This window comes from Choristoneura fumiferana, chromosome 3 (genome assembly GCF_025370935.1).
Source record: "Choristoneura fumiferana chromosome 3, NRCan_CFum_1, whole genome shotgun sequence".
In the NCBI taxonomy this organism is placed as follows: Eukaryota; Metazoa; Arthropoda; class Insecta; order Lepidoptera; family Tortricidae; genus Choristoneura; species Choristoneura fumiferana.
This window is the reverse complement of record NC_133474.1, coordinates 8,811,264-8,830,229: the sequence shown is the minus strand read 5'-3', so window position 1 is coordinate 8,830,229 and position 18,966 is coordinate 8,811,264. Positions and strand designations below refer to the sequence as shown.

General features: G+C 38.7%; 2 protein-coding genes across 4 annotated transcripts in view; one reads left to right on the top strand and one right to left on the bottom strand.

The window, feature by feature from the left end:
- Window positions 1–10,567, top strand: part of Atg17 (autophagy-related 17) — a 69,426-nt gene extending 58,859 nt beyond the window's left edge. For 2 of the 3 annotated variants that reach the window (XM_074085432.1, XM_074085433.1), the window contains 5 exons: window positions 4,632–4,769; window positions 5,398–5,509; window positions 6,446–6,526; window positions 6,930–7,146; window positions 7,761–10,567. In XM_074085432.1, coding sequence (XP_073941533.1) covers window positions 4,632–4,769; window positions 5,398–5,509; window positions 6,446–6,526; window positions 6,930–7,146; window positions 7,761–7,893 — 681 coding nt within the window. In that variant the 3' untranslated portion in view covers window positions 7,894–10,567. The remainder of the gene's footprint in view (window positions 1–4,631; window positions 4,770–5,397; window positions 5,510–6,445; window positions 6,527–6,929; window positions 7,147–7,760) is intronic. The other variant, XM_074085434.1, reaches the window with a different exon arrangement.
- LOC141426499 (uncharacterized) lies at window positions 10,561–17,604 on the bottom strand. Its single transcript, XM_074085435.1, has 4 exons — window positions 17,460–17,604; window positions 12,663–12,979; window positions 11,865–12,209; window positions 10,561–11,582 (listed from the first exon to the last, which is right to left on the bottom strand). Exons 1-4 carry the CDS (start codon window positions 17,468–17,470, stop codon window positions 10,900–10,902), a joined length of 1,356 nt encoding a protein of 451 aa, XP_073941536.1. The 5' UTR covers window positions 17,471–17,604; the 3' UTR covers window positions 10,561–10,899.
- Window positions 17,605–18,966: the final 1,362 nt, after the last annotated feature.

Here is an 18,966-nt window from a genome sequence, read left to right as displayed (position 1 = left end):
ATGGCTACTTTCGCAATATAATGATTCCAGGCAAAGTTATATGCAGTTAGTTAGCATTGAATCTGAAAGGAATTGTGCATTAATAAATACAGAAATAGTATTAGCAGACAGACTATAAGATACTTAGGTAGAGGAATAAAGTGACCGATGCCTTTTAGTTACAGCATAAGGACGTAAATCAGACTATCAGTAGGTAAATTCCCTAATGTACATACTGTTGCACGCAACTCTGTCCGCGTAGAATTCGTTTATAGCTATTCCGCGGGAATTATGTGATTAAAAAAAACTACCCTATGTTTTTCCACGGGACTCAAACTATCTGTATCCCAAATTTCATCCTAATCGGTTCAACGATTTAGACGTGAAAAGGTAATAAAGAAATAAACAAACAGACTAACAAACTTTCGTATTTATAATATGAGTGGGATTATTGTCTTATTTTAAGTCATCATCATCATCATCATCATTATCGGCCTATCTTAGCCCACTACTGGACATAGGCGTCTCCAATTGCACGCCACTGAGCACGATCCTCGGCCACTCTCATCCAGTTACTGTCAGCTATCATCGCTCCACCTAGTCTGAGGGCGTCCCACGCCACGCTAGGCTTTTACTCGTTTACCCTAGTAGTTATCGGTTCTTCGGCTGATATGGCCGGCCACTGCCACTTCAGTTTGCTTCAGTTTTAAGTAATCCTATAGAAATAGACGGACGGACAGTTTAATATCAAACTATCTGAACTAAGTCTTTGTGACAAAGTTTCTCCATGTCTTTCATTGAATAAAGTAAGAATTCGGCAGCGATGACATACGACCATCATCATCATCATCATCATCATCATCATCATCTTCATTAAGATCGGTTTGTGAAAAATACTTATCTTTTTCAAAATATCCTGATATTGAATTTAGATTTTTGCTATTCCTTTCTGCCTGCATGTCAATTTACAGAGATTAGTGATATGGAGATAGAGTTGTAAAATTAATATATAACATTGAATTCCATGCTACCTACCCTGGGTATTAAAATAAACTGGCCAAGTGCGAGTCGGATTCACGCACGATGTCTTCCGTACCATTATCTATACAACATTAGACATAAGCAAAAAAAAAACGGCCAGAAAAACAAGTTTGTTGTATGGAAGTCCTCCTTAAATATTTGTTTTATTTTAATTAATTTATTTATTTTTAAAGTATTATACAGCTAAATATTCTGTGAATATTTCAAGCGTCTACCTGTTGCCGTTATTAACATCATGCAAAAAACGGCTAAACAATCACGTTTGTTGTATGGGAGCCGCCCTAAAATATTTATATTATTCTGGTTTGAGTATTTGTTGTTATAGCGGCCACAGTAATACATGACCTGTAAAAATTTAAAGTGTCTTACTATTACGACTCAAGAGATAGAGCCCTGTGACAGACGGACGGACAGACAGACAGACAGACAGCGGAGTCTCAGCAATAGGTTCCGTTGGCACTTTTTAGGTACGGAACCCTAATAACTAAATAATAGTTACGAACCAGTAGAATTTTATGTAGGTACATAATAAGCCATATTTTCCTTATCTTAAATTTCAGCTTTTTAGGATAAAAGGTTTGGTGTGTGCGTTGGTAAACAATCATTAAAAAATAGGACAATGATTCACTTCGAACACAGACAGACAGACAGACGGACAGACAGATGGACAGATCAACAGACGGACGGACGGATGAGGCGACGGAAAGGTACACTGACAGACTCACAGTGGCGGATTTATGTTTTTTTATGAGTGTAGGTCACTTTATATCCGCCGCCCTATGTAGCTTTCTAAAATAATATTTTTTTAAATCTGCCGCCCCTAGGCCGCGGCCTATACGGCCTATTTATAAATCCAGGACTGCAGACTCACGCATAAAATTAACAACCTGTGTAGTGACACCTGTGTTAGGAGTGCCTAACAGAGACAAATCTAACGATACCTCTTCTGATCTCTCTATCTCCTAACATGAGCTATTTCCCAAGACTCTGCTTCTAATTATCAATAAAATACTTATAAATTTTAAAGGTCGTAGTAAAATTTTCGACTAAAGTACAGTTGGTACAACTTTATTCACCATCATCATCATCATCATCTCAGCCGTAGGACGTCCACTGTTGGACATAGGCCTCCCCTACAGACTTCCAGTTGCTTTGGCTGGCAGCGGCCTGCATCCACCGTGAACCTGCGGCTTTAACCAGGTCATCCGTCCATCTTGTTGGTGGACGTCCTACGCTGCGCTTGCCGATCCGCGGCCTCCACTCGAGAACTTTTCGGCCCCAACGGCCATCCGCTCTCCGTGCTATATGGCCGGCCCATTGCCACTTCAACGAGCTGATTCGCTTGGCTATGTCGGTGACCCTTGTTCTTCTACGTATCTCCTCATTTCTGATTCGGTCCCGTAGAGAAACCCCAAGCATAGCTCTCTCCATAGCTCGCTGAGCAACTCTGAGCCTATTTATAAGGCCTAAAGTAAAGCACCACGTCTCGGATCCATATGTCATCAATGATGTAGTGTTCACTTCGAAAGACAGACAGACAGACAGATGGACGGATCGACAGACGGACGGACGGATGGGCCGACGGAAAGATACACAGACAGACTCACATACGCATAAAATTAACAACCTGTGTCACTCCTAACAAAGACTTTTTCTTGTCTCTTCTATTGTCTTGTTGTTTATTGTCTTACTTGTTAAGATACATCAAGGCCTTGTTGCATAGCGTGCGAAAGAAATGACCATACATATGCTCCAAAACCATAACCCTTGCCGTTTCTCACACTTATAAATAAATAAAAAATCTTGAATCACTTCATAATAGAGTACATACAGTACATACTCGTACATATGCAGACAGACGGTGGGAAGCGACTTACTTCTATGGAGTGAAAATGTTCACGGCGCAACTAAGAGTTAGGGAAATTTGGTATGTTTTCGTAGTAGGTTGCTGCAGACCACAAGTTTGGTACACACGATAAGCCATACTTTGGCCACCCAGTAGGAATGAAATTCTTACAGCCCTGTCTCTGGTGTTCTTGTTACAAATATTAATGTTTCTGACAAAAATGATAAAATTAACATACCCGTGTATTCAATTAGGTACATATGTTATCCTCATCATCAAATCGTACATACATAAATAGTTTAAGAGTTGCACTCTTGCTAATTTCCTCTCGTCCGCCAACTTTTTGACTTCTTGATTTGTGTTCAAACGATAATTATTCAAACATAATTGATTTGAATATCAATCTCATTGACTTGACGTTGTGACAAAAATGTATTATAATGACGTTTAAATTTTACTTATCTAGCCAGTAATAATAATAAAAAGGTGGTACGAAAAGTACTTCGATTGTGAAAACCTTTTTATTCACTGAGCCTAGATTTAGCGGCCGTAAAAATGCCGTGATATGTAGGAATTTATTGAGCCTCACTGTAAAACTTGATATTCATACACATGCAATGTATGTTGAATGTAGACCTTATTTTTTAACTAATTAGTTTAGTGATTACACCTATCACCTTTTATTGTGAGAATATATATGCTTTATATAAATTAGTGGCGCTACTGTCTACGTAAGAGTAAATAACTAATATCTGTTCAGAATTTGTAAGTTGAATTTAAACCACTTGTCCTAGATCGAAGCACCGCATTATAATGTATGTAAAGTATGCAATGAAATATTTTTTGCCGAGGACTGGGTCTGTTACTTAAATAATTATTATTTTAAATGACAATTTTAAAAGTAACTTACTGTTTTTCGTCCTACTTAAAGTTTGTGTCCTTGCATTAATCAGAAATAATAGTTTAGGCGTTTCAACTTCCGAAAATAACAGATTTAAAAAACAAAAAAAGTAAATACTAGACTCAGAAACTTGAACTTGATCTCTCAGTGATCTCATGCTTTTTCATTTAGTTGTCGTATTATCTGAGCCAAAGGTGATGGTCACGTGACACACGAAATAGTCGATACCTATTTACAATATGTTTTGATTTTGTGACACTGACTCACGCACCCATATAGATGTCACTACATGCTCGCTGCGAACACTGTCAGTTGTACTCATACAATGGTAAAATGCATCAAAATTTACTGCATCACGCTGCACTTTTGATGCAATTAAAGTTACTTTTTTTGGATTTTGCTTGAAGAGCATATCCATAATTTACTATTCTCAAAAATCCTCTAAGAAAACATGTCCTGGAAGCTATGCGGTGTCCGTAGGTTTGTATGGAAGAGCAACCCCTTAAGATAATATGACTTGCAAAAATTATGATGAATAACATTATGGATTGTTAAAATCGGAGTTTAAATTTTATGGGAAACAATAGAGACCCGTTTAATGTTTCAAACGCCAGGGTTGTTGAACGCAAGATCTATTTTAATATTTTTAATACACCAACGCCCTAGGCGCGACTTAGGAAAGCGAGATCTTGGAAAGGTAGTCGCGAAGAACATTGTAAGCATAATAAACTAACTATTTGTCCAACAATTTCAAGTGCAAGTTGCAAGTGCAGTGATGTACACGCATCAGCTCTAAGAGCTTTTAGTGTATTATTTCAATATTAACAATAATTTATTAATCAATTTTAATGTTACTTTCTCCAGGAGGCGTCGTTAATGTACTTCGTACACAGTGACTGTCTGCCGGCGCTCGAACTGAGCATCAACGTTAAACATGAGGCGGAGCGTCGTCTCTACGCCATCGCCGTTGTCGAGTCCAAAGAATACTGTTACGCTAAGAAGGTTTGTTCACGTCATTATCATAATGTCTACTTTTGAAAGTAGTATCGTTGATATAACTGCGGAAGAGATGAGTGAATGCTAGGGCCTCTATTTTTGCAGCTTGCGGCAATTTTTCATATAATTGCCAGGTCGTAAACTATATGAATCCAAGTAGATGGAGTGTCCTGTTTGATAGACGTGTAGAGGACCAATGGAACTCAAGCAGTTTTTTTTTAAGTTACTTTAGAGTGGTTAGGTGCAGCTTTAATTTTTTGGACTCGTATAAACACGTCACGTAATGCCGGAGTCATAGCAAAAGCAACCGGATTCATCGCACACACACACACACACACATACACCGCCGATCTGCCAGAACGTTCTAATCTGCGATAGTGGCGATACTGTAGGTTGCTTGGTGACCAGGCATTGTTGCCGACCCGCAGGCATTGTTGTTTGACGAGTAAATTTAAATTGCAATATAGCCTTCCAGTTTCAATTCTTTTCTGATTTATTCTTGGTAGAACGGAATTGGTAGGTCTGTGGCCGGCCATGGGGTGTCTGTGCGCAAGACTGGCGCTGAAAACTACACCTAGCACCACGTAAACAACAGTCATCGTGTAAACTTACCATAATGTCTGTTATATTGCAGAGCGGCAACCGCTACCATATGCCTCGCGCGTCGCGCTTCTACCGCGTGCGCGTTCGTCCGCTACGCCCGCACCTCGCGCCGCCTCCCTGCTGCGACCACAAGCATAAGCAAGGTACCAACAGCACCGCGGTTCATTCGCCATTATCTTGGCGACCAGAAAAGCCATACATTGTGTTTACTATCAAACGGAATAAGATGAGTGTATAATGAGATGGTGAATGAACGTTAATCTCTTTCTACATCCATTCTATACTCTTCGACAGAAAGAAACAGTGACCGGGATTCCGCCGGCCGCTCTCGCTGTACTGTGACATCATAGTATAATAATTAGACACGAGTGAGTGAGGTGGTAAAACCGCAGTAACAACATAATGTAATGAAATTGCAAAAGTTTGACAATCTCTGCAAAATTTAGTCTATTAAACCCGAAGAAAACATTCGAATGGTTTCAGTGGTTACTTGATTTATTTCTGTCAGATATTGGACCCAAACATTTCAAATTCTCTTGGCCAATTCTGTTAATGAAAACAAGGTTTAGTGTTATGGTGACACAAAGCCCGTAGTTCTATTATGTTCTTTTCCCTAAAACCTCTTACGAAGCATATATAATAACTTGACCCTGGAATTTAAACCTTTTAAATTATCTATCAGTTATCACATAAATGGTTTTTGTTTGATTTTATAACGCTAAAGCACGAAATATTTTTAAATATTTTTTTAAGCTATTACTGTATCACATCCACAAATACATAATTTAATTCGTACTGACTTATAGTACATACTACGTTTACATTTTATTAGCTTAACGTTATCTTGCTTTGCCTCCTGTGTTGTTAAAAACGTAGCTTTAAACCTGCTTATCTGTTATCGCCTAGTTTTTTTGCCACAATAAAACAACATCCGTTTTCTTTTTTTTATTCATTCCCCTGAGAAAAAGGCAAAGATTATGCACCAAGCTGCCGTAATATGCAAAGATACAGCTCTGTGGCTTAATGTTTTGGCGCAGCTGTCATTTGTCTAACACGTGCGCACACGCATTGCCTTGCAGATGTAATGCAACGCAGCGCTCTGCCCGTGTTCGGCGAGAGTCGCCCGCTCAAGAAATGGTTGACCTACATGCATGCACCAGGTCTTAGCTTTTGTTTCATCCTCCACCTCGCTTTATCCCAATTTTAAATCCATGTTAGACCCAATGATTTCCAATTTACAAGGCACTTTTTTAATTTCCCACCCAGCAATTTTGGGACTTAACCAATTTCAAATGAGAAATTACTCTTCTCGACTCCGTCCATTCTTGGTATGTTATTTGTGTGTCACCTGATGTGCTGTTAATTAATCATCATAAAATGTGTTATTAGGCATGGGAGACTTGTTAGATATACATACATGCATATTAATCTCTGCAGTACTTACAACTTAGAACAAAAGTATAAGCTGTTCTTGTAACCATCTAAAATTACCTCTATAAAAAACTTTTGACATGAGGAATTTAAAAGACACCATACTCTAAACTAGTAACAATCTGTCCACAGAAATGTCCAAATCAGTCGACACGAGTCAATCGACCAGCTCGAACACTGACGAAGCCAGCAAAGAGGTAGCCACGGCGACCCTTATTAACTTGGATTCTCCGGTGTCTACCAGCGAGGCGGCGCCCGTAGCGGCGGCGTCCGAAGATCAACTCGATTCTATAGAGGCCAGCGAGCAATGGCACAATGCTAGGATGCAGGCGTCCACTGCCAGTGCTGTGTGAGTATAACTAACTAACCCCTTACAACTCTGCGTGTAGTAAAGCGGTAGTTATCTGTTCAATTTGCCAAAATGACTAACGAAGCTGTTCTGCCCTCAGATTAACAGGGAACTGGGTAAATTATTTTATACTAGCTGTTGCCCGGTGACTTTATCTGCATTGCTATCGCCCTATTCACAGGGTCCTCAAACTACCTCTATACCAAATTATATTTAAATTAGTTTAGTGGTTTAAGCATGAATGGGTAAGAAACAGACAAATACAATTGGTTTCGCATTTACAATATTAGTATAAATAGATTAGTGGATAGTAAGTAAAATTTATAATAATAATAATAATAACTAACATTTATTTCAAACGCGCGTCCAATCCTGCTATTGCATAATGTTGACATATTTATTACATACATTTAATCCCTTAGTCTCAGACCTCAAACTTCTCCCTGATGTCTCTTAGGACCACTTGCACAGACCAGGGTTAAAAATGATAGTTCCATACGTTTTGACACTAGCCCCGGGTTAACAGTAAACTTGGAGTTAAATAACCCTTGTCAACGAGTCCGCCTTACTGTCATTTTCACCATGTTTTTAACTTCTTTTTGCTTTAATTCCAGCACGGACATGGAATGCAGCGTAGGGCGCTGCCTCGGGCCCGAGCCCCTGGAGCTGTCAGTGAGCGCAGTATCGGTGATTGCGCGCGGCACGCCCACGCCGGTCGAGGAGCTGGCGGAGGAGGCCGCGCCCTGACGCCGCGCGCGCGCCGCCGCCCGCCCCGACATCTAGTGGCGCGACCGGACCTTCGGCACCGCCATGTGGCTGCTTCTAGCCGCTACAACTGACTTTTAATACAGCGCCATCTAGTGAAGTGAAGTGTGATCTTACGTGGTGTCATAAGGAATACAGTGAAAAGTCTGATTCCAGTACGGCTGGTGTAAGATAGCTGTGTTAGACCTGTAACAGTAGGCACAGTAGCCACTTAGCTAGCGATGTTTTACTACCATGTAAGACGTTTTTTGGAATTCTCTTTCGTTAAAGCACCCTTTACGAAAAAGTACCGTTTTATGTCGAATTTAAATTAGGGTGCTGTTTCGGAACCTAATGCGTATTAAATTATGATTGGTACTGCTAGCAGCAATAATACGTGTTTTGACACTATTGAAATTCGCACTAACATAGAATTAGATGAGAGAGAATTAGTGGTCAAACAACCTTGGGGCTATGTTGATTCATCTGGTTATATTTATAATAGTGAAAATATGTATACTTGCCTGAAAGATCTTTTAAGACATCACATACTTTGATCTCCTAGAATCACCGACAATTACTGTATCAGATATTAAAAAAATCGGTATTTAATTCGTATTTGACAGTACATATTTTGCTGCAGATATGAAAATTAATGTTATGAACTGATTTGAATTTTAATTTATTTGTGTATTTTTAACACATTTGGTATTGCTGAATATATAAACAAAACTGAACATATAAATAATTATGTAAAAATCATCAGTAATGTGTTTAGTTTAATGTTTGTCCCAAGGTGGCACGTAGCATTCACTCTGCAAAGTTTTAGACATGTCCACCTATTTGATGTCTTCCATGGCCGCACAGAGCTTCCGCTCTTCAAAATTCTCTTAAATTTTCTAAATGATTTAAATTTCAAATATTTTTCTAGCACTTTGTCAAATGTCAGACCTAAAAGAAAATGTATTTTCCTAATTATGTCTTATAACTTTCGTTTATGTAAACGGACCACAGGCAGCTCACTGCTCGAATTATTTTACTGAAGTTTTGGTAAATGTGATTACATCTCAGTAGTACAAATTTTAATATTTAGTCGCCTTAATAGCTTTACACGAATTATTTTATTCTGCGATTATTATTTGTAATGCTTAAATATATCTGTTTATTTTTATATCTATGTTGTGTTGTGTTATATTTAGTTCCTCTTAAAACGCCGGTTGATGTGATGACAACTTTAAATTATTAGTTTATTTTAACAGTAACTTACTATTATAGATTTTACAGATACGAAGCGATTGGTGATATGACTATAGATTATTGCACAAAATTGAGACATGGTATCATTTCTTTCTTTTTCACAGCTTTGTTGATAAAACAGTGTTCGTTATAGATATGTGTCAGTCTAAATACGGTTAATTAAAGGTTTTAGCCGTATTCATCCTTAAGATTCTCCTCTTTGTAAGGCTATTACTATCTTGATACCTAAGTCATAGTGATTATTTAGAAGTCTATCCTTAACATTTAGGAATTCCACTCGCAAGTGTTAAGCTTGTGCAACGAAAACGCTTTGACACTCGATCTCGCTGCAACTTGAACTCCTTCACTTTAAATAGGTTTTGAAACTCTAGCTATAGTTCGATCGAAATAGATTTAGATGTTCTTGTCAAAGTACGCTGCTGAGACACTACTGAACGAGGCACAGGCACTTGCGTCCAATTGTTTAGCGGTTCTAATAATAAAGTAGTTCGAATCGAAGTGCAGATCTTAATGTCGTGTCGTGTGAGGATGCTTCGTGTTAAATTGGTTTGTGGCCTTATTATAAGTGGCGCCCGTCGTGGGGCTACCGGTGTTCCCGCGCGTCGCCGGGCGCCGGGGACACTGTCGTCGGCTTTAGCCGAATGCTGTGATAGTGTGTGCTGTGCTCTCCTCGATCCCTCGACCTACAGTTTTACTAATACAGGACGACACTTGTTTAATGTAAATTTCGTATTATACTTTTAGGCCTATTGCTAAACACGTACATTTAATCAGCAATGTTATTAAGCTACGTCTTAAGTAAGTTTTGTTTTAGTAAAACTGAGTATATCCGGCTTCATCCGGCTTCAAAAAGCAATAAACGAAGAAAATTTCAGATTGTAAGTTCATAATCTTTTTGGAGACGACGGTGTATATTGCATGTGAGAATTGTAGGCATCATTGAAACGTCACACGTCTGTGATGTATCAGTTGCGAACTCTTTTCGAATCGATATTAACGAGGTTTCATGTATTAGGAGCTAAAGTATTTTAATCACATTGTTATTGTACATAGTTGTTCATGAGTAAATCATTATTATTGAAACGAAATCGAGCGGTTTAAGATAGGTGTTAAGTTAGCGTTGGCTGCGTTGCCTACAGCGGAGAGCGTTATTCGCGCTGGTCGCCGCCGGCGCCGCGCCGCGCGACCGGCCGCGAGTGGCGAGCATTGGTCAGGTCACATTGTCATTTAATTATGTCATGCGGAATGTTTATGGGAATGTTTTGCGACTGTAATTGCATAATAAATCTTATCGTGTGATCGCTTTATGGACTATTTTGTAGTGACCAATTTTATCGTTAGAAAATAAAAAAATAAAAATGTAAAATTGACAATTTTAAATGTAATTTTTATATACAATAAATAGAAGTTTTTTTACAAATTGCGTTTTATTTACTGGATCTGAACATCACAAACGGAAGTCTAAGTCGTCAACTTTTTACAAAATAATTTGTACTGATTCAATATTTCATAGTCTATAAGCAATCAAACAGAAAATCAAGATTTCGTTTAACTTTGTAACTTTATTTACATTTTTACACTAGTACAACCTTTTATTTAACCCGTCACGCGTCCTAGAGACTACATTAGTCCCTAACTTTTTTTTGCGGGAAATGTCCTAGAGACTACTGGTAGTCTCTAGGACATTTCCCGTACAAAAAAGTTAGGGACTAATGTAGTCTTGGACGCGTGACGGGTTAAAACTTGAACGTCCTAATTATACGAGAGCGCACTAAACGCGTTGACCGCTTGCTGGTGTTGCGCGTCATAGTACTGTTTGCACTCGGGTACATCATTGGTCGCGAACGCACAGTCCGTATAGTTCCACCCTTGCACCGCAGTGTTGGTTTGCGCACAATCCTCTTCATACCTGTAGTACCGTTGATTTTGCATGTCCACAATTGGGGACGTTCTCGTACTTTCCGTCGGGTAATATTGAGCTTCCTCGGTGTAGTATGTTTGTGGCAGGTAGGTTTGTTCGCAATACGCTTCGGTTTGTTGATAGCCGCCGAACACCTCTGGTGAAGGAGTTTCACTGGATTCCGAGCCGCCGGCCGCCCGCTGCCATTCCAGCCAATACGCCTCTTCGGGCCTTGAGTTGTCATTATTAAGTTCTGCAAACGTGGGAGGTGATTCTAGGGTGTTTTCTTCCATAGAGAAGTCCATACGGATAGGGTGGTCTAGTTGGAAGATTTCTTCGGGGTGGAAGATGTCATCGGCGGGTAGTGCCGTGGGGTCGTAGGGCTGCGGTATGCAGGGCGCGGCCGGCGCGGGGGGCGCGTATGCGGCGTACTGGGGCTCCGCTGGCGACCACGCGGTAGGGGCGTACATTTCCGGCGTCGGCTCCGACCGCCACCGGCAGGAGCACTCGAACGGGCCACATGTGCATGCTAATGCTGAAAAGAAGGACGTGACTGAGTAAACTGAAGATATTTAAAATATTAGTTGTTCAAATTTGATAGAGTTTCATAATCTAGCTACAGCAAACTCAATATTTTTTTATGCTGCTCACAGAAGAAGATACCTATGCAAAGCAAATGCATACTCGTATATGATCATGACTTAGACTTATGTTTCATATAATATGATTATTTTATTGAATTGGGCGAAATGAATGTATAGGTATGTATTTCACTTAGTAAATAAGTACATACAGAAGAAACTGTTTCAAAACTTACTTCTTTGGTTATCGGGGATGAGCGGTGGTGGCTGTGGTGGTGGATTGCTAGTTTTCTGTGGCATCTGCTTCTCTGGCTTAAGTGTAAGGATTTTGTCTGACAGGGCCGTCTCTCTTGCTAGCAACAGAGCTAGACCCCTGACTCTTCTACCAGCGCCTAAAGACCGCCGAACCTCACTGGCACCCTTGGCTTCTGGTCGGGGATGGTCGTGGGCGCCCTTCGCTTGGAAGAATATAGCGTGTTCAGTGTGTCGCCAGAAGTGAGTGACGGGGTAACCGCAGTGGCCTCTGCAAGGCTGGACTTCTAGGCGGCCGCCGTTGCATAGTCTGTTTGGACAAGGTTTTCCTGTTGACGAAGAAACGGCGGGTTATTTATTGACATAATTAAACATGCACATAAGTGTACGATCCAACATAATTTACTTTGTTAAAACTACTTTTATGGTGAGAGCCGAAGGGCGCCACTAAATACTTAGTGGCTAAAAAAGGAACCAAAAGGAGCGAAAATATCTTCCTGAGTACTAACTTTTTTAAAGAAATGTAGCACTAAAATCCTACACGTCAGTCACCAGCTTTGTTATTTTGGATTTTATTTTAACATTCTAAAAATTCTTTAACCAATTTGTGCTTTATAATATATATACCTCTTTAGCAGTACTCTTAGTGTTAATTTGTTCTTTATAAAGTAGGTACGCGAGGACTCCCGAGGATATAAGCCAAGCAGAAACAGTTACATCTTCAAATAGTGTTGCCAACATAACTATAAAATACATAATAATAAGTATACGAAAAACTCTACCTTGTTGTTTTTTCCGCGCCTTGTCGCATATCGCTGGCCTTAGATGTACGCGCGATCCATCTGGCAATCGGCACCTCGCCGAGCAAACTAGGACTCCAAGGCAGCTCTTCTTCAGTATATGCACGTTGTGGTTGTTAGTGTTTCTCATGGCCCAGCCGGAGGCGTGTCGACGGGCCTCTTCGCAAGCGGGCGGGTACACGCGACGCATGTGGCCGTCGCACCACTCGCTGAAGGTATCAAACGAAGACACGCGGGGTACTACGGCGTCGTTGATGTCCCATTCAGTGGAGGATCCGTCTGACATGTCCGAACGGCCGCTGGAAAGAAAGGACTGTCGTAATTTATGCTAAAGGATTTTTAGGGTGTGTAATAGGTGGTATAAGTATAAGAGCATATTTTATGGCTTTACTTATCTCCCCGTTATTTACTATATTATTAGCCTTATACAATATTACGATCCATTTTAGGTTCTGACAAGTCTGAACTGTAACCACAGCGCGCGAGCTAAGCGAGCGAAGCGAGTGTGCCGCGGCAGCAGCCGACGAAGTGCCATCAACCGAATGAAGTTATTAAGTAAAAATAAAATCTCCAACTTTCAACTTGCAACAGACATGAAACACTACTGAGCAATCCTACGATGTTTCACATTATTAATTTATGTACATACTTACATGTTAAATAATGTAAGGGTAACGCCTGATAGAATAAAATGGGAAATCTGTGCGTACAGTACATATATTATTGCAGCATATAATACCTAATGTAGACAAAGAATGTTAAGTTTTAGCGTGATTAAGTCCCAATGGTAGAAATATATGAGTGAAAATCATCCTTAACGTTGATTATAATGTTATAAAGTTTCGTAAGTTTAAAAAAATATAAACAACGTTAAGGATGATATACCTACTATTATGACAAAATATATTATGACAAAATTAGTGTTAGTTGTTAAAGATGATTATGGATATTTATTAGGATAGGTATGTGGCTATCATGCTCATTTAGTACTTAGGTAAGATAATTATGCTAAATAAGCTTTAGAGTATTCAATATTATTTAGGACAAAAATATTATAGCATACAAACGTCGTTATCGCAAAAGATCTTTATGGCAGAAGTTATTATGGATTGTGTAAATTGGACTGAAGATATAATATATTATGGATTCTAATATAGATAAAAAAAAACACAGTCCAGGAGGTTGAGTTTCGCCCCAACTTTAATTTGGTTCTCTATTACCTAAGGTAAGCTCAAACGGACAGCCTAAATCGAACTGACTGTAGATATAGGTACGCCAAAGGCAACATTGTATCACATAGCAGCTACCGCACTTATCTGCTCGTTACTATGTAAACACTGAAGTTTTCAAAAGCGCACAAAAAGGAGTCTTTGTAGCAAAATTAAATAGTAAACGGCAGTTAATTGTTGTTTGTTTATGTTTCCATTAGGTACATAGCGTTCGAATCGCAGGGAGCTTTCCCCTCGGCAAGTGCTATTGAACCAATTGCTCAGCCATCGTGAATGTCTGGGGGCAGGCGCAGGCCTTAATTGGTAACTACGTACTCCGAGACGGATAATGTAAATAGACATGATTGAAGAGTAAATATGCTTAACAGTAATTTTCTATGGAAAACTTTGATGACATGACGTCGAAAATTAAATATCTTAAAACATGGCCATGGAAGAGTATCGCATGGAGATTTTATATCATAGGTGTGTGTGCTTTTTTTCAAAACTCTGACTGACTGATCAAATTTTGCAAAAGATAGAGACGGGTGGAAAAGGAAAGGGGAGGCCTTTTACTAGCTTTGGGACAATTAATATGCTAAATAAAAATAGGTAGAGTTGTTACATTAAACAATTCAATTAAAAGCCAAAGCGATAATATGCAAGCTTTTCGGGTAGGTTAGATTATGATGAATGAATTCTTGAAAACTTTAACTTTGAAATGTCTTCAAATTAATTGTTTTTGCAGTAAATTTATTGAAATACGATATGGACACAGAAGCCACACGCTACTTTTATTGGACCGACACTAATTATTAGGAATGCCCCTTCAAATACCTTTTACCTATTATCACAGGTAAGTATACTAGATAGGTAGGTATGTACCTACATACTGATGACTTATTTTTTATTACATATTAGTTAAGGTAAGTTGAACATTAAGAATAAATAGGTTATCTGTCCCCAAATTGTGCGTCTCGATCTGGTGCAGTTAATGAAACTGAAACGCTTATCAGGGTGGAACCATTTCTCAATCAATTTCACGATGATTTCTTTGGCAAATGTGTGGAATGTCAACATGCCATATGCAACGGAAAAGTTTCACGTTGGCACCTCCGCGATTCAATTTCTTAGACCGGTAGGTACGCATAGGTCCGAGCACGCGTATCTAAGGCTTCATACGTCTTTTTAATTTAAAAAAGGCCACGCAAAACAGTTACAACTGTATAGCCTAACCAACTTACAAAGTTGAAAACGGCTGAACCGATTTTTATCAAACGTAGCTAAGAACCGCTGCAGGAAAACTCGCTTTCACGTAAAAAACCCGCATCGAATTAAAAGGCGTCAAATTAAAATGGAGTCACAGTATTGAAAAGATTGGGAACCCCTGCTATCAATCAATGTAGCATCAATTTTTTGTGGTATTACCATGATTCTTACTTGACTTATGTTTCATGTATGTATACCACAGTGTCCCCACTTTAGGGTATTTTACCCTAAATTTAGGGTATTTTTACACGTTTAGGGTATTTTTTGGAGTAGAAAATTATTTAGGGTAAAAGTTTTCGAATAAAATGTACGGTTTCAAGAAAAAAAAATATGCAGATGACATAGAAGCTAACACTATAATGGATGCATTCCAAGAATTTTTCGAAACGGTGTAGTAGTTCAGCTATTAGTTTATTAATAAATCGTATTTATTTGCTTTGTTTTTATTTTAAAAAATTTTAGGTAAAAAGAAATTTAAGTGCCTAATTTAGGGTAATTTTGTGTAGTTAACGTTAGGGTAAAAAAATCTGAGGTGGCAACACTGGTATACCATAAGATACTTTTAAAGAAGCAAATGACAAAAAACCCAATAATTACTCAACCATAGGGTATATTTGCTTTTTTTCTTCTTCTGCTTCGATTTGTCCAACAAAACCCTCAGTTTTTAACAACCTAAAATTTTCACTGAATACAACAATCCTTGAACTCCCTATGCAATAAACACGAGGTGCACCGGTCTCAATGAGTTTCAATTAGGTCCAATTGACGGCACCTTCCACAACCCACCCCACTGTGAGTACGTATCCCTACGGTCAAGTTGTGGGTGCCGTGACGATGCCTTTATTTTAGTCATTATGGACAGACAGATGTTAGTTGATGCTCGTTTGTCAATCTCGTAGGCGTTATTGAAGAACCAATACTAAGATGTGTAGACATTTTATTGTGTAGGTATTACGCGTGGTAGCCGAAGCCACTGGAGGTTTATTTTATTGGGGAGGCATATGTCCGACAGTGGACGTCTTACGGTACGGCTGATTTGATGATGATGATGATGTTGAGGTATGGTGCAATGGCGTGGAGTGAGGGAACCGTGAATTACGTTTTCTTCGGATACAACCACCATCTTAATAGTTAGCAATCTAGCACCGCAGAACTTTTTTCCACTCACGAATAAAATATGGAACCACATTCGAGTGGTTAAGGGTGTGTCATAAGCAGGCGGTGATTGCTTCGCATTAGGTGACCAGCATGCTTATTTTCCTCTCTTATATAATTTTTTTTTTATAAAAACTGAGTTAGTTGACACACTTTGCCATGCATTGATACCTACTTGTCAACACTTCATATAAAAAACCGGCCAAAAGCGAGTCGGACACGCCCAAAATAGGGCTCCGTAGCCATTACGAAAAAAATAAGTAATATTTTTCTAAGGATGTCGTATTTTATGCAGAATCTTCCAAGTTTAGGTATATTGTATACATTAGGCTGCTATTTAAGAGTAAAACTACTAATAATTCTCAAGCAAACTTAGCCGTTATAGTTTTCTTTAAAAGTTTAGATTTAGATTTTACACCGGGAATTTTATGAAAATTTGCACTTTAGTTGAATATTTGCAAACACTCACTGAATCTCGTCTATTCCTAATGATTTTAAAACACCTATCCAACAAAAACATTATAATATCAAAAATAATAATTTAGTTTGAGACCTACATCCGTACGCATGACCACCTATGTCTGATAATATATAGGTAGGTATAATATAATAAACAAAATAAGGATTATATGCGTATTATTTTTAAATTAGGTATCGTCAAAATTCGAAACGAGTTCTACCTAGCCGACCGTATAGGTCGATTATTCAGAGGAAGAATCCATAAAAAAAAATCTCAGTCCTAAAACTAGGTACGACTCTCTTAATACCTACCATTACTTTTTTTATTTTACGAAAAACGTTACATTATTCTCCTTTATCTCTAAAGTTAAGTTACCTTAAACTGACCGTGATTGCCCCTATCTCACCTGCTGTTAAGTGCAGATGAGGCCATAGGTATACTCATATTTACTCATACTCCTTTATTGGTAATATCACTAAGACACGTCATTTTGTATCTCACTGGTAATGTAGATAAGTCTGCCTATACCTAAAATACTCGTAACTATACTTTTATATCTGGTTTATTCGCTTTATAATTCAGTAATTGTTAAAGGTTGAATAAAACGATTATTATAAAAATGATAATTTAGAATAATAATAGAGTACGCTATAAATAATAAAATAAAATACGCTTGTAGGTACTTACAGAATAACCATCTCCGTAAAGCAATCAGATCCACTTTCACAATTGAGTCCCAGCTTATTAGAGTCCCGCACGTCCACACACAACACACAATTTGTATCGCAATACTTTTCTTATTTGTTTGTGTACACACCTCGAAAGCTTGCCGTTCACTAAGCTCTATCAAGAAAAATAAACAGAGGGTTGTTTCCCCCCACCATAACCGAACAACTGGTAGACATCAACCAATCAGGCACCCCCATTAATTTAACGCCGCCTACTAACCAATCACGAAGCTGCGTGTTCGCCAATAGCAGCGTATGGACTTAAACATGTTTGATTTTCAGGAAAAAGTGTGTTGGGAAATTTCAGCAATGCATTGTATTTCGATAAGTATTTTTGAGTCATGGAAGACCGAGTATGGGAATTATTGAGTAGGTTTTTAACGTGACCTTTTAGTAACAGGACGGTATCGAAAACAAATCGTTCTTGGAGTCTGAAGTAGAGCTAGGTTATTTAATTCTGCGCAAGTTAAAGATATATTCAACTAGCTGTTTTGAAAATTTTCGGGATAAAAACTATCCCATGTCTTTCCCGGGGTTCAGCGGTTTCAGCGTGAAGAGGTAACAGACTAAAAGATAGACTGACAGTCACTTTCTTTTGTAGGTATTTATACAAAGTAAGAAACTAATATTATAATATTAATAAGGGCCCCTCTCCCCGTGTGGTGTCGGGTTAGAATTACACCTCTACCTTTCTTCCGTGGATGTCGTACTTATAAGAGGTGACTAATAATATAGGTTAAAGGTGTACCGTAGGCGACAGGCTAGCAACCTGTCATTATTTATTGTACCGTTTTTGTCAAAATTTAAACCTATATTGCTAAAAGTGGCTCCGAAGCGGTAACATTTCGTGTGCTCTGCCTACCCCTTTTAGGAATACAGGCGTGATGTTTGTGTGTGTGTCAATAAAGATGGATTATAGATCCGTCTCCAATCCAATCCATCCAAAATGGATACCTGCCTAATTTAATAGGTACCATCAGCCAAATAAGTGGTATACCAATTTTTTAACTATTTCCTATCGAATGAATATGTCGGTAAAGTCGACGTCTGTTGGCATTATCGTTTTATGTCATGCAAGCGATTATCAACTTTAGGGTGGTAGACCACATATTTAGCTGATGGTACATACACACATTTTTTTAATACATCCTGTAAAATTAAGTCGATCTAACAATTTAAGTACCTATGTTAAACGTCCGAGTGTTCGACACGCTAATGTACCCCTATGATATATATAATTAAATGTGGCAACTATTGGTACAGTGCCAAGCACTCATAGGTACGTTTACTTACGTTACGTAATTTAATGATTTAACAAAAATTTAATGACAGAGTGCCAGTTTGTTTGTGTAGGTCAATAACTAATGAGGGTTTGTTGACAGTCAAAATATCACTAGATGGCGTTAATATCGAGATGACTTCACTGCGATATTTTTACTTAAAAGTAGTTTCTTTGCGGTGGTTCT